The sequence below is a fragment of the Pteropus medius genome, unplaced genomic scaffold, assembly GCF_902729225.1.
Source record: "Pteropus medius unplaced genomic scaffold, Ma_sr-lr_union100, whole genome shotgun sequence".
NCBI classification, from domain to species: Eukaryota; Metazoa; Chordata; class Mammalia; order Chiroptera; family Pteropodidae; genus Pteropus; species Pteropus medius.
This window is the reverse complement of record NW_024352784.1, coordinates 7,963,455-7,987,810: the sequence shown is the minus strand read 5'-3', so window position 1 is coordinate 7,987,810 and position 24,356 is coordinate 7,963,455. Positions and strand designations below refer to the sequence as shown.

At 42.7% G+C, this 24,356-nt stretch overlaps 1 protein-coding gene across 7 annotated transcripts in view; it reads left to right on the top strand.

Moving 5' to 3' along the window:
* The window catches only part of TENM4 (teneurin transmembrane protein 4), a 685,723-nt gene that overhangs the window by 407,882 nt on the left and 253,485 nt on the right, over nucleotides 1–24,356 (top strand). For 6 of the 7 annotated variants that reach the window (XM_039848155.1, XM_039848159.1, XM_039848158.1 and 3 more), the window contains one exon: nucleotides 11,487–11,696. The exons of the other annotated variant lie outside the window; for it this stretch is intronic. In XM_039848155.1, the coding sequence (XP_039704089.1) occupies nucleotides 11,487–11,696 (210 nt within the window). The remainder of the gene's footprint in view (nucleotides 1–11,486; nucleotides 11,697–24,356) is intronic. 7 annotated transcript variants of the gene reach the window in all.

The following is a 24,356-nucleotide window of genomic DNA, read 5'->3' as shown; positions in this document are numbered from 1 at the left end:
AAGTTGATTAACCATTATAAGTTTGTGTGCCCTCATCTCTAATAGAGGTAGCAACAGTCATAAAAGACTGTTGTGAATATTAAAATGGACACATGTCTATACACAGCTTGGTGCAATATCTTGCAAAAAGAAAATTTCCCATCACTGGTAGCTTTCATAATCATTGTTGTTATTAACAAGTCATATGTTTTCTTTCCTGCATAAAAGTCCCCCTAGAGTGAGAGACTCAGTTATTCAGGCAGAAAGCCTGAGGGCAAGTTCTCAGAAAATCATAGACTTACAGAATGTACTCATTTAACCTTCTTTGAACTCATAAAGTTAATATGAAGATTAAGTGGAATAGCATAAATCAATCTTGCTAGTTTTCCTTATCGGAGCTCTAAGAGAGTTTAGAAGGCAACTTGTGTAACCATGCTAATTTTCAGCTAAAGAGGCCCAGAGAAGTTTGGATTATTTAATTCAGGTGGCACAGCCTAGTTACTACCTGATGCTGGGGCTTAGAGCCCAGGAAAGAGGGAAAGGTCCTGGATTCTACCAGAGGCCTTTCTAGGATCTGAGCCCTGCTTCTCTCCTACTCATCTCTTTACCACTTCCCCTACTTCTACTCCAGACATACTCAGCTGTTCATACTCATAGCTTCCTACCTTGGGCTTCCTCACATGCAGTTCTCATTACCTGGGACACTGAAACCAGCCCACCCCTTTGCACACACCACACACATGCACACATTACACACATGCACATACCACACATGTACACAGACTCCTTCATCTGGCCAACTGCTAATTTACCCTCAGGCTTCTACCTAAACATCACTTCCTACAGGAAGGTGCCACCGTGTCCCAAGCCTGCCCTTTGTGCTTCCCACTCTCATAGCACTGCCAGGTTTGCTTGGCCACTAAACTGGGAACTTCTCAAAAGCAGGCAGTATCCAATTTGATTCCCTTCCGTATCTCTAATACTAGAGTGCTGGTTGGAGTCCCCTGTGGGATCTCTGATAACTGAGTGGGCAGAATTTGATTGACAGGACACTCCAGAAGGGTGCTTGGCCTTCTTCCCCAAGAGGGTGGCACTCCCCTCCTCTGACTAGCCCTGGGACCTGTGACAAATTATACAGAACTACCCACCCTTCTCAGGCTCACAGACCGCTGGACTCTGAACGCAGCACATAGGAACATCCCTGCAAGCACCTCTCTCTTCCTTCATTTCCCCAAATATGTGACATCAGAGGCAAATGCATTCCATGTGTGCCAGAACTGAAGTCATGGGATGCTGCTTTTCCAGCTCTGCCCAAGAAATGCCTGAGAAGCTTTATATTCTAGCTTCACCCAGTGCCCTCCCCTCCAGAAAGCAGGAAATCGCATTCACTAGCAGAGATCAGACTCTGCTAGCCAAGGCATAGGGCTAGATCTGATTTCCCGGGATTGGGATGTTGAATGGCTTTAGCCTCCAAAATACAAACTCTTCCCTCTCCAAATGAGACGTTTTGTTCATTGATTGTGTTCCTTGATTTTTCTATATTTCCTATAGGAAAGTAAGAGTAGAGAAATTTCTGGAAAGCTTGGCCCTTAATACTTTTGTGCTTTTCCCAAAATAAAGAAACAAAAACAGCCAACACTTTTATTTTCCAGTCCAGTGCCCTCAGTCAGAGTGGCTAGCCTTGGTGATAGGGCCTTTTTATTAGCTACCTGTGTTGATTTCTGGCTCCATTTCAGGTGTGCAATCCCTCACCACAGTGTCGTTGATGTGGGTGTAGCTGCAGAAACAGCATAGGTACAGAGTCTACTCACTTTGGTTCAATTCTGCTGCTCCTCTTGAGAATTGAGTGACCTCAGTTTTCCAGAGCTCATTTTCTTTATCATTAAAATGGGAACACTCATAGAGGTGTCATAAGGAGATAAATGTGATGATGTATGCAAAATTTTCTTTTATATAAATGACCACCAGGTGAGGAAACTCCATGCTGGCAAAATAGGGTGGTATGGTAGACAGAATATGGGCTTGGAATCAGATTTGTATGTGCAATTCACTACCTGTAGATCTAGAGTAAGTCACTCGGCCTCTCGGCCTCAAGTTATTCATCTATAAAAGGGGACTTCTATAGTGTAAACTCCACGGGACAGTGTTATAGATTGAATCGTGTCCCCCACTCCAAAAAAAAAAAAAGATGTTCAAGTCCTAACCCCCAGCACCTCAGACTGTGACCTCATTTGGAAATAGAGTCGCTGCAAATGTAATAGTCAAGATAAGGTCATACTGGAGTAGAGCCAGTATCCTTATAAGAAGGCAGCCATGGAAAGACAGACACACATTCAGGGAGAGGGCCATATGACAATGAAGGCAGAGATTGGAGTTCAGCAGCTGCAAGCCAAGGAACACCAAATATTGCCAGCAAACCTCTAGAAGCTAGGAAGAGACAAGGAATGATGCCTCAAGTTTCAGAGAGAGCATGGCCCTGCCAACGCCTTGATTTTGGACTTCTAGCCTCTAGAATGAAGAGACAGTAAATTTCTGTTGTTTTAAGATATTCCATTTGTACTATTTGGTTACAGCAGCCCTAGGAAACTAAACTAATACAGACAGGAACTTTACATGATTCTGCCTCTCACTGTGCCCCCAGCACCTAGCAGAGAGGCTGACACATGGTAGCCTCTCAATTATTTGTTGAATGAGTGAATGATACATGCTGTGAAGGTCACGTTGGAAAGCATGAGTAAAGTGATGAGCACAATGCATGATACACATAAGATATTTGGTACATGTTTATTCCTTTCCCTTATTATTTCAAAGGCTCCTTTCTGTACACAATGTGGTTCGGGATGAAAACAAGCCAGTTTTCCTTCTAATTTTTGTCTAAAACCTCCTAAATGGCCCCTGCCTTAAAGAATCTCCCTCTGGGGAAGTTTACAGTCTGAGAGAGACCCTGTCATGTAGGGCAGATTTGAGCAGTCATTTCTCCCCCTGTGCCTCATTGATTTTTCAAGATTGTGTTCCTTGATTTTTTCATATTTCCTGGAGTGAGAGTAGAGGAATTTCTGAAAAGCTCAGCCCTTAATACTTTTGTGCTTTTCTCAAAAAAAAGTTTCAAAAAGCTTTGTAGAAATCTAATGGCAGTAGAAGATTTGGAATAGTGAGCAAGTTCAGGGAAAGCTGTCTAGAATCAGGGTGTTTATGAGGGAAAACAGTTTAAAGAAAATGCCTCACTATATGCTTACATTCACACCACAGTGCTTTCTTTTTGTTGTTGTTGCAACAAAAAGACAGAAACCCACACAAATGATAAGTATACAACTCTGGCTTTATTTTTCAGGTTTTTTTCCTGGTTAATTTTTTCCCAGTTTATTGATTATACTAATCTTCGATTCCCCCTTTAAGATTCTATGAAAGACAGAGTGAGTTTCTAGAAAGAACTCTTGCTGTGGGCTCAAATGGCCTGGGTTAGAATCTCAGCTCCACACTCAGTAGCTCTGTGGCTTTGAGCAAGTTGTTTAACTTTTTGAACATTATTGTCCCCCTCCCATGGTTGCTGAGAGATGAGTAAACCCTTGAATTTACAAATGCACATTCTTGTGTTTATTGCTATTATTAATTCAGATTATTTAAGTGGGATGAGAGTAGGCTTAGGGTCCAACAAAACAAGGCCCAGGACCCAGTCTTGTAGCCTCTAGCTGGGTGACCTTGAGCAGGCTCTCTATGAGCCTCAAATTCTGCATCTGTCAGTTGAAAAAGATCTTAATGGTTTTGCAGGGATATGAGGCTTGATTGACATGATGTATTTAAGGGCCTTCCACACTGCATACACATAGTGGGTACACAATTACTATCAGTTCCCTTCCCTTATTCTAGCAACTTGACCCATTTTTCTCCATAGCTCCCTATGTCTTGCCTCTTTCCTCTGTACTTAATACTTCATTATCCCTCCAGTGTTGGAGTAGAAATGGGACTTGGTGATTAGGTTATGCTCTTTCTTTGTCTTGAGGTCTGGAATTTTACAGCTATGTAAATTGAGTAGGAGGAGGGATATATATATATATTTATATTCAGGAAGTAATAAATGACTACAAACAGCTCTTTGGGAGCGCTTTCCTAATCAAATCTTAGTGCGAAAGTGTAAAGCTTTAGCCTTCCTACTGAACAGGGTGCTCTGTGACAACATATTGTTCAAGGCCTACCATAAATTTCAGTGGCTCCTTGGTCACATTGCCAGCAGATTTTGATAGGCAAAGATAATCCAACTGGCCTTGTTTTTGCCTTCCTTCTCCCCCATATTCCATGTAAAGTGGCCCCTCTGTCTGGCCTTATTAGAGCCTCCAGTGGCCCAAATGGACCATCTTAAACTCCTTTGGAGGCAGCTCCTGACAAAGGTTAAAAGAACCTGTGAGAAATCTGGGGTTGCAACTGACAACTCGAGCTCCATAGGTTTCTCATTTCTTCTGCCCTCATCCCCTAACATAGCGGTCCCCAAACTTTTTGGCACCAGGGACCAGTGCTCCTATGGGAATCTGATACCTGGTGATCTGAGGTGGAGCTGAGGCAGTGATGCTAGAGCTGGGGAGCAGCTGCAAATACAGATGAAGCTTCTTTCACTCGCCAGCTACTTACTTCCTGCTGTGCAGCCTGGTTCCTAACGGGCCATGGACCAGTACTGGTCTGATGTCAGGGGCCCTTGCCCTAACATCTCCCTCACCACTCATCCCCCTACAACATCCCTGCCTCTCTCACATTACATAATGTGTTTTTTAGTTCTCAGTCTCCAGTACCCAGGCAGAGCCTCACATGGTGCTATCTTGGCAATTAGTGATGCTTAGAACAGAACCTGGGACGGGGTAGGCACAAAATAAATAATTGATGAAAGAACCAATGCCTTCCACTCAATAATAAAAAGACGAATAACTCAATTTTAAAATGAGGATCTGAAATAGACATTTTTCAAAGAAGATATGCAAATGGCAATAAGCACATTGAAGATGCTGAACATCATTAGCCATCAGGAAGTACACATCAAAACTACAATGAGATACCACTTTATACCCACTAGAATGGCTATAATCAAAAGTCAGATAATAAAGTGTTGGCAAAGATGTGGAAAAATTGAAACTCTCAAACACTGCTGGTGGGAATGAAAAATGGTACAGCCGCTGGCAAACGATCCAGCTGTTCCTCAAAAGGTTGAACAGAATTATCATATGGTCGAGCAATTCCCCTCCTAGGCATCTAACTAAGAGAAATAAAAACATACAACTATACAAAAACTTGTACACAAATGCTTGTGGCAACTTATTCAGAATAGCCAAAAAGTAAAAACAACTCAAGTTTTTATCAGCTGATGAATGGATAAACAGAATGTGGTATATCCATATGATGCAATGTTTTTCGGCAATAAAATGAAATAAAGTCCTGATCCATGTTACAACATGGATGAACCTTGAAAACATTATATTAAGTAAAAGAAGCCAGTCACAAAAGACCGTATAGTATATGTTTCCATTTATATGAAATGTTCAGAGTAGGTACATTCATAGAGACGGAAAGTGGATTAGTAATAGTCTGGAGTTACATGGGATTAGAAGGAAATGGGGAGTGGGTTTTGCGGGGGAAGGCGATGAAAATATTCTAAAATTGTTTATGGTGATTGTTGTACTCCTCTGCAGATATACTAAAAATCATTGAAGGATACGCTTTAAATGGGTGACTTGTATGGTATGTGAATTATATCTTAATAAAGCTGTTATTACCAAAAAAAAAAAAAATCAATGAATGTTCTAATTTAATATCCCTGTATTAAACAGCAGACTGGTTTATAGGCCGTCCCTGTGTGAAGACCAGAGACCCAAGGTGCTGTCTTCTCTCTGTGTTGAGGTAGAAGGGACACCAGAAACTGTATTTCCCAAGATAAAGCAGGTGAAAGCAGAGCTTCTTTCCTGGTGAATGCTTACAAAAACAAAAATGGCCCCGAGAAACCTGTGAGGTGGAGAGTTAGAGATCAAATGAGCTGAGCCTGAGAAATTTATAGCATCCTGTTTTCCAGAGACCATTTTCCCAACATAAGTCAAAAAGACAGATGGCTCCAGACCTGCTTCTGAAAATAACCACTGTTGAGGAGAGAAGAGTTGTCTTTGTGGGAGCTGCCCAGCCTGAAGAGTAACACCCACAAGAATTAATAGGCTGGAAAAGAGGCCAGTTTGGACCCAGGAGGCTTCAGTTCTGCCAAGCTCAGCCCATTAGGGATCCAAAGCAGACACTTGTCTTTGCAGCCTTTCTGTGTGTGTGTTTCTTCTTAAAATAACTTTTATTGTTTTTCTTTTAATCATATTATCAAATTTGTTCCTTAAAAACATAGAATTTATAGGAAAATATAAAGAAAAAATAAAATTTATTCATAGTTCTATTGCCCTAAGGTAACATGTATTAACATTTTTATATAGATTGTGCATGCACACACATACACATGCATTTAAACAAGCATCAGAATTACTTTTTATACAGTTTTGCCTCATGCTTTTTTATATTCTATTTCCCATATCCCTAAGCATTCTTTACAAACATGGCCTATAATGTCTGCATATTAACATTACTGTACTGATGTGCCTTAATTTACATAATTAGGCACTTTTTAACATAAGGGATGTTTTTTCTTTTTAGCATTTTAAAACATATTTTACTTTTACTATTACAAATGATTTTGTAATGGATATCCTTATAAGTAAATCTTTTGAGAAGTCATGATTATGTTCTTGGGTAAATTCCTAGAAGTAGAATTGCTTAGTTAAAAGGTTTTCACACTTTAAAAATCAGTTTATACCAAATTATAATACCAATATCAGTGCATAAAGTCTTGTTTGTATTAAAATCAACATCTATTTTAGTACCTACTAGATGCCAGATATTTTCACATTTATTGTTTCATTTGCCCCCGAAGTTTAAAAAAAAATTTTTAAATATAAAAAGAACTACATGTGTTCATTATAGAAAAATTTGAAGATATAAAAGCATATTTTAAAAATTAAAAATTACCCATATCGGTAATAACCATTGTTAAAGACTTTTTTCAGCCCATATTTTTTCCTATCTACTTATACAAATTAATTCATTTTTAAAATGTTTTATGAACATTTACTATACTGAAAGAGCCTGACTTTCCATTGTAACTGAAATCATTTTTATCCTGCATTTTTTAAATAGACTCCTTTAATCCTTAGAAAAGCTCCTTGAGGTATGGACTACTGTTACCCCCATCTTTTAGAAAGTTGGACCACAAAAGAACCTTAGAATGTTCTAGTCCAACTCCCTGATGGGGAAATCGAGGCACAGAGAGGGCAGAGGACTTGCCCATGGGCTGACTTGCATGCACATTTCCTAACCCCTAGTCTATTGCAGCAGACTGCAGCCTGTAATGTAGAGCTGAATCTATACTGCCCTAAACTGGGATGGCTATATAATAATTGTCCAAATCAGGACATTTTAGAATAAAAGTAGGGCACCATTACTAATTAATGCTGGATAACAGATGTAAATTGGGGCTGTCATTAACAAACCAGAATGCAAGTTCCCTCTAGCTCTCTAGCTTCAGATTCTTGTCATTTGGAAATGTTTTGAAGCAATGGATTTTAATCTATTTCAGTTCTGCAAACCATTTTTGAGCTGAAACTGAGCCAGGCCAGGACACAGAGATGAGCAGTCTGTGGTCCTTGTTGGGCAGACAAGCCATTTAAGCAGTAGGTGTGAACATCATTCACTGGAGTCAAAAGTACCACTGCAGTGGTCTTTCAGCAGCTCCAAACCTTCATATTATAAGCAAGCCCTCATTTTCCTCATGCCCCATTTTTCACTCAGAACTAAGATTTTACTTATTCAATGAAGTAATAGGCTGTCCTGTTAAAAGGAAATAGATATGAGGTTGGTGCATGAGAAGAGAAGGAATGCATGTGGTTTTAAGTGGAGGGACTAGAGTAGTTTTAAAAAGAAGACTGGAGATGAAATACAACAAGCCTTCACAGGAAGGGTGAATCCATCAGCTTAGGGTTCCATTGAGATGAGGCACCTCTGTGGGTCTAAGGGTTTTATTTCGTGTTTTTCTAGGTGTTATTCAGTGATTATTGTGTACTGGGCACTGTGCTAAGCATTTTACATACAGGCTTCTAATGTGCAAGGCTGCCAGGTGAAAGGTTATTAGGACGTTCTTTCAATAATCCAGGGAACTGCCTGGGAAGAAGGTGCCTTCCCTGAGGCACACAGCTAGTGCTCTGGTTTTGAAGATAAGACTCACCCTTCCCCACGATGTAAGCAGTTTGGGATTGTCCCTACTGTATAGCCTAGATGGGATTTACTATAGGTGAATAAGCTTCCATTTGGGTGTTTAGATGGATCTCTCAGGACTGCTGAGAAAAATATTAAAAGGTACATTTTTAATGGTCTTTCTTTCTTTGACAGAGTAATAAACTTGTTCATCAGCTAGCCCTTCATGCTTCAGTCTCACAGCATTTTCCAAAGACATACCCAGAATCCAGAATGCTGGAAGGCTCTTCTTGAGAACTAGCTTACCCTAGTTATAGGTTACATTTCAAATGCCAAGGAAAGCTACCATCGATTCACACAAGGGTGTGAGTAACTGAAATTGTTCTTTCTGCAAGTCTCAGAATTCCCTTGTCATATGTTGTTTTCATATATCACAGCTGCCTCCCTAACACTTTTCCTCTTTTTTATAACCTAAGCAAGTAATACATATTAATAAAGGTGTCTCCGGCAATCTTAAAAAAGGTGATATAAAAATTCGAACTAGAAATATTTTCTTGCACCCGAGGGGTCGTGGTTCTGTGCACCTTACCTTAGGACCACTTAAATCAAAAAGCTGCTGATGAATGAGCAGGAGGGAATTAACATGTTTTTAATAACATCTGCATTTCACAGGAATCTCACAAGTTATTGTGTACCTACCTCCTAAGTGCCTGGCAGCTTGTTAGGTGCTTTGCATGTTAGGTTAGGAATATTCAGAGCAAACCTGGAGGCCTGAGGTGATTTGGGAATACTGATTTAGATGATTTTGAGGTGATCAGATGGAAGAGAGAAGAAACAGGCATGAGATCTTGGAAGGCACTGAGCTGTTCCCAGCCCAGGGTCCCTGAAGTTTGTAATGGAACAATTTACTTAGTTCTGGAACTATTTATTTCATAAAGTTCGACAGATTTACTCAGGAAGAGGCTGTAACAAATACCCTGGAACAACATATCATGTTTCTTAACTTTTGTCTGAAATTCTAACAACTCAGCATGATATGGTTGGTGCTGGTTATCTCAAGCTCATCAGAAGCTCTGATTAGAGATTATAAGATGTCTTTGGTTAATAAAAGATGAGGAAATGAAAGTATATTTACTTAATAAATATAGCCTTGTCGACAAAATCTTTCCAAAACTGGGACTGTAGGGGAAGGGGAATCATGAATGGGGTTCCTTATGGGGTGGTTTCATTCAATTTAATAAACATTTGGTGAGCACTGACCCTGGGCCCTTGCTTGCTCATGCATACTGTGTGTTCAGATTTAGTAACTTTAGTCTTCACAACATGTGTATAAAAGATTACCCAACTTAAAACTGAGGAAGCGGAAGTCCCTTCCCCGAGATCATACAGCTAATAGAAAGCTAGGTCCAATGCTGTTGAACTCCAAAGCCCACTTCAAGAATCTACTCCTACCCCAGGAATGTGCCATACACTTTTATGTGTAAGACAGCTACAGATAACCAAAAATACAGCAGGGCAAATGTAATATCAAAACTAAAGACAAGGTTAGTCAGAGAAAGGAATGATCTCCCCTACAGTGCTGTGTGGTAAGTAGTGTCAGTGAAGACTCTCTCAAGGTGAATTGGGAACACTGGTTTGGATGATTTTGAGGTGAATCATGGCCTGAATTTTTAGGTTGAAAAAAAACAAAACACAGAGGAGGAAGTCACCCAGATATTGTACCATGGTCACTGATCCCTTCTGCCTCAGTTGCTCTTACTGAAGTTCTAAGATGAACTAGCCAAAAGGCAAACAACAACTCTATCAAATGTCATATGTGGTTATGCTCAGGGGTTGACAAAAAGTCATGGAACCTGCAAAATCCGGCAGGATTTGGTGACTGTGACTGAATGAGTTTCTCTTGGTGGATAGACTGCAAAAAGTCATGTTTTTGTTTTGTTTTGTTTTTAATTTTAACAATCAGCAATTCTCTGTGCCACCTCCTCCTTAGAGCCCTGTCGAATCATATGATGGGATGTCTGGGCTGCAATATGTTTCTTAAGATTCAGACTCTTTAAAAAGCTCAGTGGATCTGATTATGTTTTTAACCTTCTATCAGTCAAGGTGGGAGAAAAGAAGCAACCCTTGCTGTCATGCAGATGCAGTGTCTTGTACTGTAAACTTTTATGTGTCTGTGCTTATGTCCCCTCTCTTGTAGACGATGTACTGCACATGTCTAAAGGCTAGCCACTGATAGGACTGCAGATTGTCTGATGTCAAAGGTCTTGTTCCAGGCCATCACATTCTCCTTCTGAAGAGTTGTGAGTGGTGCTCACAGAACTAGAGAGAGCTGAGAATTTAGAATCATAGACCCCTGACATGTTAGGAAATTTGGGGACCAAGTTTAGTGCATTGTGGAACTCACAGAACGTTAGTGTCCTAAAATTATAGAACTGTTTCAACTGAGACTGTTAGAACATAAGGATCATAGTATGTTAGACCTCTGGAATTCATCTATTTAGTAAATATTTATTTAGTGCCAGTCACTAGGCTGGATTTTGGGGATATAAAAGTGAAAAAGACCACTAAAGTTATTACTCTCAAGGAGTTTTCAGAGAATGCCTGGATTTAGGAATCTTAAAATGTTAGATTCTTAGAAAAGTAAAATATTAGAGTATTGAAATCCTAGGAAGCCAGTGATGGAAGGGGCCCTGGATCATTCTCTTCAACTCTCTCTACCTTTATGAGGCCCAGAACCTGTTCCAGGCATATCCAATTAAAATCTCACTAATAAGAATATCATTTCACTTCTGTGACATTACAGAATGGCCAGCTCGCAGGGGCTCAGCGATCACCCAATGGGAGCCGCTCATTTTACCAGTGAGGCCACTGAGGCTGAGTTGGGGCAGCTGTTTGGTAGGTAGATAGTAAGGCCCATCAGGATTAGACCCCAGCTTTTCAGGCCTCTTAGAGAGCAGGCAAAGCGGGAAGGGCTTCCCGAGTATTTCTCAGGAGTTCCCTCTTTCCAAACCTTGCAGACTTCTCTATATCGAGGACCCTGCTCTTCAGAAGGAGTTTGCACCAACTTTCTTTCCCAGCAGCATCAGCCTTGCCCCCAGGCCACGTGTGCAGTAGACCGCCCAGTGTTGGGAGTCACCCCTCCCGCCGCCCTTCTTGATGCGTGTTTTATTTTGCTCCCTCCCCCTCCTTGTGTGCCTCAAAACCAATTTTCATTATTTTTTTCTGTCTGTGTTTGTCTTTGTGGTTCGCAGGTGCTCCCTTGCATTGTTCATCCGCTTCATCAACCCCTATTGAGCAGTCCCCCTCCCCGCCCCCCTCCCCTCCGGCCAATGAGAGCCAGAGGCGGTTGCTAGGCAACGGTGTGGCCCAGCCAACCCCGGACTCAGACTCTGAGGAAGAGTTTGTCCCTAATTCATTCTTAGTTAAAAGTGGCTCCGCAAGCCTGGGGGTCGCAGCGAACGGTAAGTCCCTCTTTTTTCTTAACTTTTTCGTGTAGTTTTGTTCCCCTCGCCCTTTGTTGGCGATGCTGATTGATCTGCCTGCTTGGGCCTCTTGCAGGGGTGGAAGGGCCTGGCGCATAGGGGGTTCGGGGTTTTCGGGGGGCCTGGAGCGGCTCAGGCAGCCCCACTCCTCTCTGGCTACGCAGCTGGATGGGGTGTGGAGCGGAAGTTGAGGGGCTGCTGTACCCATCCCCATGACAGATGTCTGGTAGACAGAGCTGCAGGAAAAGAGATGCACAGACAGACACAATGAGACAGAAGTATCAGGTAGAGATGGACGCAGGTAAAAATAACAGAGACAAAGATGGACACAGAAAAGGGGAGGAAAAAGGTTAAAACTAAAACAGTACTAATTGGCTACCTGCCAGGGACTCTGCCTGCACTGCCACTTGTTGCTGCTTTGGATCCTCATCACAACCCTGCCTAAGAAACCTGCCTTACGATGTCCCGGTTAACCATGAGAAAGCTGAGGGAAGGGATACTGCCTGAAGCCTAATGCTGGCTTTGGAAGTTCTTGACTTTCACAGTGTCTGGAGGCAGAGGGCCCTGCAGTCCCAAGCAGCCGCTGAATGCTGGCTGCAGAGAGAGCTACTGGGTTTAAGCCATCGGCCCATAATAAGCACTCTTGTAAGCACTACCCTGACTCTCTTAAGGAGAAGCAGTGAGCGAGGTAAGGTGGAAGAGCTCCAGGTTGACCAAGAGCCAGCAAACCCTGATAGGGTGCTGTGTGACCTGGGCCAAGGTGCTTACCCTCTCTGTGTCCTGCAGAGGCCAGTCCACTTCATTACAAGAATACTCTGGAGGGGATTCAAGCCTCTGCTCTCTTTTAAAGTCAGAGCGTCTTTGGCCTTGATGCTTCTCATCTGACAGGCTCTTAGACCTTGCATTCTCTGACCAAACCATCCTCCAAGGCCTTTCCCTCTGTGCTCCCTGGAGGTGTTATCCTTTTGGTGATTGGGTGTCACTGCTCCTCTATACCTTTTATCTGCTCATGTTTCAAATAATGCACAGAAACAGGAACCTTCAACTGAGAGGAAGGAAATTTGTGTTCCAGACCCAGCTCTGCGGATAACTGGCTATTTCTTTGGCAAATCACTGTCCCTCCCTAGGCCTCAGTTTCCCCATCTTGCCAATGATGGAGCAACCTCTAAGGTACTCTGATTTTATGAGTGTCATGTGGTGCTGACTGAGGTATCCCTGCCTGCCAGTAGTAGTTTTCTTAAGCTTTACTTAGGGAAGTGGGGCGGGGGGGGGGGACATTACATAATGATAGTCTTCATTCATTGCTGACTTAAAAAGCCTTGCAAGCAAAAGAGAAGGCAAGAGATTAAACCTCTCCGTTTGCTAATTAACTGAACAAAAGCAATCATTTTGTTGTAAGTTCTACAGCAAATTGATGACATTATGTCATTACTGGTATTCAGAGAAGATGGGGAGACTTTGGCCTACAGCTGCCTGCTTGGTGGTTATGTTCCTCTGTGCTCCTGCTCCCCAGAAGACACTTTGGATTCCTTCTCCGAGTGTGTCACTGTAAAGGTTGGTAACAAATATGTCCCACACCTGAAGGGAGATTCTGGGTCCTTAGTGGTCTGCTGCTCTGGGGTTGGCAGGTCATGAGAGTGCCGGTGAGTCTTACCCCACATCTGACCCTGCCTACCACCTTCCTCACCCCTGAACCCAAAGGGTCTTGTATAAGCCAAAGGACCAGCTGGGACTGGCATGGACCCAGCACTAGCAAGTCAGGGTGAGTGGGCCCTACCACGTATTGGGTCCAATAAATATTGGTGTGGCTTCGTTTGATTTTTTTTTTTTTCATGAAAAAAAATGAAATTGTTTTAATGGAAGTTTCTTTGTTTTTATATCTTATGAAAATAGCAATGCTTGTGAACATTCAAACAGGAAAGTAAAATGTTAAGTTCTATAATCCTACCTCCCATAGATAACCACTTTTAACAGTTTGGTGCATAGCCTTACAGATGCTTTTTATGTAGTGTTAATTTAATGAGTGAATGAATGAATGAGCAAGTAATATGAATTATGGGAGCACATCAATGGACCCAAGAGAGCAAGGGCCATAGCATCAAAATTTCTGAAATTGGGTCCCAGACATGCAACCCTGGGCAAAGTATTTTACCTCTCAGATCACCAGTTGCTCCATATGCGAAATGGGGAAAACCTTCCCAGGTTGCTGTGGAGTTTTAAAATGCTAAAGATGATAAACTTACTTATCTCCCTTCCCTATATTTACACCCCCATCCTCATCCACCAACTTAAGGCTTTAGATACCACGTAAATGGATCATTTGCGCCATTTATTTGAGAGACTTGCTCCCCCTGAAACTTAATTCAGAATGTACTGTAAATAACAAATGCAGCCCCTTGGGCTCCCAAAAGGTGAAAATGATGAGTTTCAGTTTGGTGGGAACAGACTCAGCACCCAGCACACAGGGCTGACCCTCTGGGAAACAGATTTCCTAGAGCTCAGGCTGTGCTCTGCAGTGGCTCCCGGGAGGCCCTCTGCCTACAGCTGTGTCAACTCCAGCCCAACGCTGATATCCTAGATCTGCGATGCCTCAGAACCACCCTGCTAAAATCCCCATGTAAAGTGCAAGGAGCACACGCAGGGCATTACAGAACAGCTCATTGTCCCTGAGGAAAAGAAAACGGGGAAGTAGCGGCTTTCTGTCATCAAAATCCTAATCCACCTACAAGGATAACCATCTAGACGTCGCTGATATATACAAAGAAAGATTTTGCTAAAATATCAACTAGTCACAGTTGAAAAGCTAAGGAAGTGGTTAGGATTAAATATGTTATGTATTTGTCCCTACCACATAGAAACTTTTCAGAATAAATATTAAATGTTCCTTGAATTGTTCTGATCTAAATTCTAAAGTAAAAAATTTTAAAGCCTTAAAAACTTAGAGGGTTAATTAATATTAAAGAGGGTCAGGGAATAAACAGCTCAGAGCAGTTGTCAGTGTCTCAGAGCCTAGGTGAGGTAGAGGTGGTCGGGAGAACTTACATGTAATGAATACCCTCTGTGGGTAAGTCTTTTCTTTACATGCATTACCTTATTTGAGCTTGCATTTATCTCCACTTCTCTGTTCAGGAAACCCAGGGCCAGCGATACCCAGAACTCCACTGCTTTTAAGGGACATGGCAAAGATTCAAACCCAATTGACTCCAGACCTCCTATATTTTCTCTCTCTCTCTCTCTCTCTCTTTCCTTTTTTGATAAGTTTCATTTCCATTACTACCCTGCTGTGTCTATGTCCCCTCCTTAGTAGGAGGCTAGAAAAGATAAGAACTCTACTAAAAAAAAAAAAAAGAAAAGAAAGAGAGAAAAAAAACTGATTTTAAGAGAATTGCAAGTTCTTGGATTCCTATCTCTCACCTCACAAACCTTTATGAAGCACTTGTCTAAGAGGCGTTTTAACTCATTGAATCATTGAACTTCAGAAAATTTCATATTTACCTTGTGACATAGCCATTTTTAGTTTCACTGAGGCAATAGAGGGTCAGAGAGGTTAAGTAACTTCCCTTAAATCACACAGCTTCTAAATGATAGAACCAGATACCATAGAGTAGAATCTTTCCATTTTGTTTTTGTGAATACTGTAAGAGTTTCAAAGATGAATCAGAGCAGATGACTTAGACACTAAATTTTGGTACCGCTTCATAAGAGCCAAGCCCCTGATGCTGGGCCTTCCATGGCTTTTTTCCCCGCTAAGCTCTGGGCCCTTTCTGCCTTGAGTTACAGATTTCTCAGGCTGGTCACATTGGCCGGCATCACTGTTGTTTGGCAGTTTCATTGACTTTCTGGGATCTTAAGCTGCTGGGCTTATTTTGTTTTGACTTCCAATCTAGTGGAGGAGTGTTTATTTTTCTTTCTAAATGAGAAACACTGCTATGCATGTGAGCTGCTTCCAAAACTGTTCTCTTAAAACAAAACAAAACAAAAAATTCAACTTAATTTGGAACCTATCCAGATTCCCCTGGGGGAGCCTGCCAGAGTCGTTTTAAACCAGTTTGTGAAATCGGAAGGCAAATTTGTGCCTCTTTCCTACTGCTGAGGTCCAGTGAGGTTTTGGTCTCCTTTCACTGTGAATTTCGTGGAACCCCTTTCCATTACTGCTTGCCAGCTGCAGGTATGTGGGTCTGTATGTTTCCCAGGTTCCAAGGTTAAAGGACAATGGGGCATGCGAAGTTTTCACGAAAGTTTGTTCATGTCCCCTCACAACTCTCTTGCATCATACGACTCCTGTTGGTCAATAAATGCTGATACTAGCTATGTAGGGAAGTACCTAACTCCTAGTAGGAAAAAAAAATTGATTTTTTATTTATTCATTCGTGATGACATTTGAAATGTTTGTAAATGTTTTCCAAACAAATGAAAGGTGAAGGGCATTCTAAGCAAAGGGACTCTATAAAACATATCTAATATATGGAGTCAAAATCCCTTAATTGAAACTTAGAGACAGATGCATTTCTGAATTCGGAAATGTTCAGATTTAAGAAAGAAAATAGAGCACACATACTGTATTCTTCCTAATGTTCCTAGAGTACTGGGGTGGTCCATAGTAATCACACACGTCGATGTTTCTGCTATGAAACATACAAATGGTTAAAAGATCCTGAGCCTCATGTCAGTTCAGGTAAGGTTTTATCACCAAAAGAGTTTTGCTAAAACTTTCAGTCTTAGAGTTTCAGGTTTTCAGAATAGTGGCTAACACACAGTGATCCTGGATTGTGCTCTTTAAAAATGGAAGATATCAGGATTCTTGAAAGGTTTAGTAATTTGCTCATGGTTAAAGAGAGGTAATTTAATAATAGAAGGCATGATACAGGTTCAAATCGCTAGCCAGGAAGCTGTAGAGAAGCACTTGTTTATCCATTAAGAGTGTTTGGAAAGGCCAAGTGCCCTCTGCTGTATGCATGGGAGCTCAGGAGGCCAGCGCCAGCAGCTAACTGGCTCACAGACCTAGGAGTCCAGGAAAGTAAAGCTTAATTCTCAAAGTCTAGAACTCAGCAACTCTGAGTTCTTAAGGAACATTTCCTGACAGCCTCTTTCTTCGATACCCAGCTGTTTTCTGTACAGACTACCCCCTAACAGTCTGGAGATGTGATTATTCCCGTGTCTAGTTTCCTTGTTCAACTGCAAGTTCCTTGAGGTAGGCCTCGTCCACAGCTGTATCTTCAATGCTGAGCACCTGTAGGTGCTAAAATCAAAACTGAAAAAAAAAGTTCATTTGTTTCTTCTTCCTTTCCAACAGCCCCGCTCCCACACACAAAACTATCTCGCTAGGAACAGTACAATGAGCTACATACATGGTATAACTGTAGAAACTCACAGAGATGAAGCAATGTGCCAAAGTTCAGTCAAGATTCAAAGCACCGCCCCAGACTCCAGCGCCCTTCTACCTTTCCAGGTACCTGCCTCAACTAGACAATCCCTCACCTGTGGCCTCTCACCAGGGGCAGGAGATTATGTTCCCTAATTGGGGGTAATGGGGACAGCCACACAGGGGTCACTTCTGTTTTTGCACAGTTTACAAAGCCCTTTTTCATGCATTACCTCAGGCAAACTCTGGTGACTCTAATTTAACTGCCACATTGACTTTCTAGGAGGTAAGGCTTCTTCCTGACCTGGCAAAATAAACAGGTCACATTTTGAATTAATGTAATTGAATGGCCTGGGAGAACCAGGACCCTCTAATTAGTCACCACGTGACACGATTGTAGACTTTTGCAACTCCTTTTCCACTAATTTCCCCAACTACCATTGCATTAAAAGGTACAAAAATAACATTTTGGTATGTGGCTTGATTGGATCTAGGAATTCCTAGACCACCCCCCAAGGAAAGCACATTAGCCACGTTTGGGCTTTTTCCATCAGGAAACTAAGCCTGGTTTGTGTCCTCACTGAAATGTTAGTGACCTACTCTATGGTGCCCTTGTGGACACCAGACCACATCTTAAAGCATCTCCTGACACATCAGGGCCCAGACTGTTGAAGAGGCACCTGGAAGGAGGCCAAGGAGAGTTCGGGAGATTAGTATAGCTAACATTTGTGTAGCCCTCGCGTTCCCAGAGCACGTTCACATCTGTCATCTCATTGGATCCACGGCTCTATGCCATGAGGTTGGCCGAATGTGGAGTATTGTGAGTACAGTTCTATGCTGGAGGAAGCATGCTGAGTGAGAGGGAAGCAGCTTAGCACAGCTGCTCCTTTGGCTACACAGCTTAGAACCACATCAACCCAATCTGCAAGGCCCACTATCATCCATATAAACTCAGTGTTCCAGTTATAAACCTCACCTTGCGAAACCGCACCCTAATTCAGCCTGAGTTATCATGGAAACCTGCTTGTGGAGAGGCATACCTGCCTCGAGCAACAGGCTTCAGGACCCAGTTCTGCCTCTAATCTGCAGTGTGACCTTGCAAGAGCCTTGTCCTTCAGTTCTTTAGCTTTCTCATCTGGACAGAGACCTGGATTAGATCAACATTTCCCAAGGCTTATTCCTTTGTGTGTCCCTGTCAGTCTGCACCATGGCAGTGTACCAACCTACACTGCTATTTACTTTCCTCTAAAGTGTCTCCTTTCTCAAACATTTTTTTTTACTTAAATGAATTTATTTTCAAAGGAAATTGTATATTACTGCTGCAATTCACTTGTCATAAATAGAAGATAGCTGTAAAAATAAATACAATGAAAGCAGGTTATCACATTCTGGTGAGATAATGCTTGCTCAAGGACACTGAGCGGAGACTTGCTACTCTTTGTTAAACAGGGACATTGGCAAGTATTAGGTGTTAAAAGCACACTAGTACCAAACTGAGACTTCCTCTTCCAGATTATCAAAAGGATGGAAACAAAATGAAAGATATCTTGCATGTGATTCAGTGAGATTTAATGTCTGTTTGCAATGTATGCCCCCCCAAAATCGTGTCCATAGGGTACACACAGCTCTGTGGCTTTTGCTAGTACTCTGTCTAGGCTTTTAATGTTCTACCCCCACAGCCTGCTCACCTTGAGTACAAATATCCCTTGCGGCTTCTAGAGCCTACCCTTCTCTCCTTTCCTATGTGTAGTCTTTTCTGAGCGTCTGTTCCCACCCTCCCTTTCATAGCCTGCTGCCCTCTGGCCCTGTCATCAGCTCTGAGCTGGGTGCTTTGAGCTCAGCTGGATCCCCCATTACTGGTTAATGGCTCCCAGTTTGGACCAGGAAACCATGTGGCTTTTCTTCCTCCCCGCCCTTCCTCTCCTACTTCCCCCTCCTTCTCCTTCTGAACTGCGATTATTTATATAGGTGTTTGAGATTAAACAATGAATAAATATTCCCTCTCTTTTAAAAGGCCAAAAGGGCTGAAGTCAGAAAAAAAGCAGAAACGACGCAATATGGAACCATGGAAGGGAAAGAAAGGTTATGGAGGCCTATAGGTCCTTGCCGTGCTATGTGGCCATGAGCAAGTTGCTTAACCTCTCTAGGTCTCAGTTTCCTCCTCTGTAAAATGGATATTGGTTTTAATAGGGCTTCACAAAATGGTTGTGAAATGAGAAGTTGGAGGTAAGGCTTATAGCATGTTGATTGCAACATAAGAGTTGCCCCATGAATGTTAGTTTCCTTATTCCCCTTCTGGAACCAAAAAGGTTTTTGACATATCTGTGGAAGAAAGGCAGAGTGCTACGCTCCCACCCCTGCAGGCTTGGAGGAAGTACAACAATTAACAGCTCTGTCTGGGAGTCCAGAGCTTTATTCTTCCTCCTTCTCCTGAGTTGATTTCCAGAGATTTAGGATGGGGAGATGAGCCCCAGGCAGCAGCTAAACAAACACAGCAGGGGGTCTTGGAAACCTGGCCTCAGCCTTTCTTGCTGGAGCTCCCTGCATTGCTACCATTCCCCATAGTTCCCAGAGATGAAACACTGTGATGCCTTTTCCTCCTGGTCAGCCTGCCTTCCCCCCAGAGTTGAAAGGAGAGGAAAATGACTGGTAATTCATTTATGCTTCACTCCCTCTCTCCTAAACGGATCATATTTCTATAAATAACTCTCAGAAGCTGCTGTGCGGGCTAACAACAACAACACATATATTTGCACTTCCAGAAACATCTCTTTAGCTGCCATTGAGGCTCTGGGGGAATATACACCTGATGCGAACCAAGTTCTCCTCTCCGGTAGCTGGACAACTGCACCTCATCTCACCTCTCTCACCCAGTCGCCCATTTACAAAATGGGGGTTGTTTCAAAGGCAAGATGGGATAACATCGAAGATACTGAGAGTACAGCCAGTGCTCAGTGTTTACTGGTCTCCCCTTTTAATTTTTGGCAAGGAACGGGGTATGTTTTTAGTTGGCGAGGAGGTTATCTGATCATAATTTAAGTTGTGATCACTTGTTTGCTGTCATCCTGAGAGCAAGCAAAATGGAAGTTGAGCTGATACTTACCTATTTGCTAGTTTTGTAAAATTTTGCTCCCCTTAACCAATACATTTCCTATGATGTCTTCTCTCCCCTGGGCCACTGCAGTAGTGTCCTCACTAGCCTCCCTGCCTCCCGTAATCCTTTCTCATACTGTCTCAGGGTGATCGTTCTAAAACCCACATCCCTATCATAGAGCCTCTGCAGGTCCCAGTGCTGGCAGACTCAGGACTTAAGTCCTCAGCATGGCTGGCCAAAGCCCTTCTTCACAGGAGCCCTCCCACTTTCTCTAGCTGCTTGCTTTTGTACTCCTGCTAGGGAGCTATGGCCCCAGCAAACTCACACAGTTCTTGAAGGGACAGAGGACATTCTTGGTGCCCTATCTCCTATCTGGAGATATTGAAAGCAAAGGCTTCTGAACACAACAAATTCTTATTAACTTAGAGTCAGAAGAGGGGAAGGTCTTTCTGATTTGGAGTGATAAGGGAAGAAATGAAGCTTTATTACCCTTCAGAACCAATTTAATTCAGCACATTATCATTAAAGACCTACTGAGTGCCAGGACCCGTGAAGAGTAGAAAGCAGTCTGACCACCCATGAGCTGTTGGGGAGTCAGACACATTCCTCAACAGCTCTGCCCTAGAGCAGGAACTCATGAGGGGAACAAGGTAGGTGAATGTGCCAGGATGTATGGGGCTGCAGAGGTTTAATGCAAAATGGGAGGTTGTGGAGGACACCCCTCTGGAGAGAGAGGAAAACTGCCAAGGAGCACAGGCAAATCTACACAGTTAGGCTCTGCCGGGAAGTGAGCTGTAGTTTTATGGATCTGTAGGACTGCTATAGGCTGACTCGTATCCTAAAAGTCGTTTGTTGAGGCCTAACCCTACATGTGGCTTTATAGGAGCAAGATCCTTTAAAGAGGCGATTAAGGTTGTATGAGGTCATAAGGGTAAAGCCCTGATCTGAAGGAACTGGTGTCCTTATAAAAGAGGACTAGACACCAGAGCTCACTTGCTCTCTGCCATGCGATAACAGCAAAAGAATGGGGTAGAGCCAGAAAGCCAGGCCAAGAAGAGCGTTCTCACCAGAAACCAAACCCTGCTGGAACCTTGAACTTGACTTCCCAGACTCTAGAATGATGAGGAATAATCATCTGTCGCCTAAGCCACCCAGTATATGGTACTTTGTTATAGCAGCCCGAACAAATGAAGACAAATAAAGACAAATGAAGCCTAGATGTTCACACTTCGCACATCAGTTATTGGATTGTAACCAAGCCCTTCCAGCCTAATTGTGGAGTCTTGAAGCATTTATTTCCTCAAACATTCATTCATTCATTCAGCAGACTTTTTAAAGTGTGTGCCCTATGCTATAGAGTCTTGATGAGCAGTCAGTCATCTGTGTCCTCCATGTGTAGCCATGTGCCTAAGGGAAAAGTGAAGGGAACACCAGGGGGTGGCGGGGGCGGGGCTGCTGTTTCTTCTTGCTAGGCTCTAAGCAACCCATCACTAGATGAAGAGCAGAGTTAGCACTGAGTGGAAGGGGCAGTGGTAGAAGGCAAGGATGTCTTCCTCTCCATAAAGAATGAGCTAATATGGCAGGTGCCCATCTCCACCCTACCACCTTCCCATCTCAGGGAGCAACCCATTTAGAAGACTCGATTTTCATGGGGTTTGAGGTGGATGAGAACAGGTTTGCTGCTCTGTGTTCCAGTCATTCAGAGCCATTGGGTGGCAGTTGGGGGGGGGTAGGCAAGGTGGATGGGGACCTCAGAGACGAGGGATGGCACACCTTTGGATTATGCAATAGAAGACCAAATTCCATTACCAAGCACCTACAGGGTGTCAGGTCATAAAGGTAGAGCCTTTCCTAGGTGCTGCACCTTTCCCACTGAATCTGTATGGCTGATGGGCTCTAGAGCAAAAGAGTTAAGAGTGAGGGTTTGAATTTTGGCTCTGCCACTACTAGCTGAGATCTTTAGCAAATGATTTAACTTCTGAGTTTCCATTTTTCCTCAAGTGTAAAATAGAGATAATAATAATACCTACCACATAAGTATTGTAAGAATTTAATGTGAAATAATGTATGAGAAGTACTTAGTGAAGGACCTGGCGATTATAATAAAGTCTTAAATGGAAACGGCTGTTATTATTATCATTGTTGTTCTGGTTATCATTTTACCAAACTGAACCTCAGAAAGGTACAATAACTTGGCCAACATCACACAGATATAAGTGGCATTTGGCATCCCAGGTGTGCCTGACCCCTCAACCCAACCTCTTTTCATCCCACTAAGTTTCCTTCCTGCCTCTAACAGCCATTACCCTCTTTCCTGACAACTCTCAGGAAGCCAAAGGTATTGGAGAGCCTCCCTAGCAGAACAGAGATTTCTTTCACCCCCACCTCACCCTCCTGCATGGAGGAGGAGGCTGTATGCACACTTGGACAGCAATTCTCAACCCCTGGCCAGAATCCCCTTGAATAGAAACCGCTGAGTTGCACTCTGGCTCTTAGCTCTTTTAAGATGCCCCTGTTAGGTCCCTGTGTAGGTGACAAGATGATGCATGAGGTCTGGCTAAGCAGCTTATTTGTCTGAGCTGGTGATGGCCTTTATCCTGAGGTGGGTTAATGGTAAGGGGCATTGGCCCTTTAAAGCACGGACAATGGACAGGCTTCTCAGGTCACCAAATCACTCAGCAAATGGCCAGAGCCCCTCAGAGCACGGGAGGCCCTTGCCCCTTCTACTCAGTGCTAACTCTGCTCTTCATCTAGTGATGGGTTGCTTAGAGCCTAGCAAGAAGAAACACTTGGAATAATGAGGAGAAAGACTCAAAGGGGATTATAATGACAAAGGACTTCAGAGGAGGAAACTAAGACAGAGAGGGACAAGGGCTAATTCCTGACTTCCCACCTCAACTCTGTGCCTGGCCGCACTGTGCCTTCCTAGCTTCGCTTTCTTCCCTCCTCGGATGCATCGGGTCCACAGTGACCAGACTGATTTTCCCAGCGGCACCTTTCACTACTGAAACCTAACACTGTTGATTATGGTTTAAACTTCTTAGGCTAGCAGTCAGGACCCACTAGAATTTACCGCTTTCCCTCCTTCTTAAATCTCTCTGACCTTCCCCAAGCCCCCGCTCTAGCGAGGCACTCATGTGGCCTTCACTGGCTGCTTCAACCAAAGCAGCTTCCTTTTGTCAGCTTCCTACATTTGCTTCTGAGTAAGATTCTATATAAAGAACACTTTGAATATGAAACATTTTTTTCAATGTATGGAAACCACTGATTTAAATCAACCCTTTCATTGCATGAAGAGTGGCAGAGCTGAGTTTGAAGCCAGGCCTTCTGATCCCCAATTCCAACTTTCTTTTAATGTACATATTCATTCATTTGGCTTGTAAGGATTTCTTTAAGCACCTACTGTGTGCCAAATACTGAGGTAGGCCCTGGAATACTCACATGAGTAAGACTAAGATTGTGTCCTCAAAAAGGGGCCTAAGCATTAACATCCAGTCCTGCTGAGGGCTCAATAATGTAAAAGTGAAAAGTGCCCACTGATTTTGGCATCTGGATGGCCACTGGTGAACTTGGCAAGGATATTTTCAGAGTATAGAGGCTAAAACCAGAGGACGATGGTTGGAAGATGAGAAGATAGGAACAGCTGGAGTTGGGAGAGCTGATTCTAAGGGATTGGACTTTGCAGTACAGATTACTTACTAACTACAATGGGAAAAGTTCCCTTTACAGTGGGAAGATCAGGACTCAATTGTCACCTTAACAAGTGACCAAGCCTAGTGGTCTCTAATATGAAGCAATAAGAAGTACATTCCATCATACATGAGATGCGCTTGCCAGAAACGTTTAACCTGAGTCTAATCAAGAGAAAACAATCGGACACATCCCAAATATAGGAAAGTCTATGAGGCAACTGGCCTGGACTTTTCAAAAAGATCAGTATCATGGAAAGAAGAAAATGGGAGTATTGTGGTGGGTGGGAGTCTCCTTTAGATTAAAAGAGACTACAAATAATAATAATAATGATAATAATAATAACAGCCAAATGCAACACTTGAATCTTGATTGGAGTCTAAGGTTTTTTCCTTTTTTTTTTTTAAGACTTTATATTTTGTGAAGAATTGAAATTTTTAAATATGGTGTATATGTATGCTATGTATTATTGTGGAATAATTTCATTTTCTTA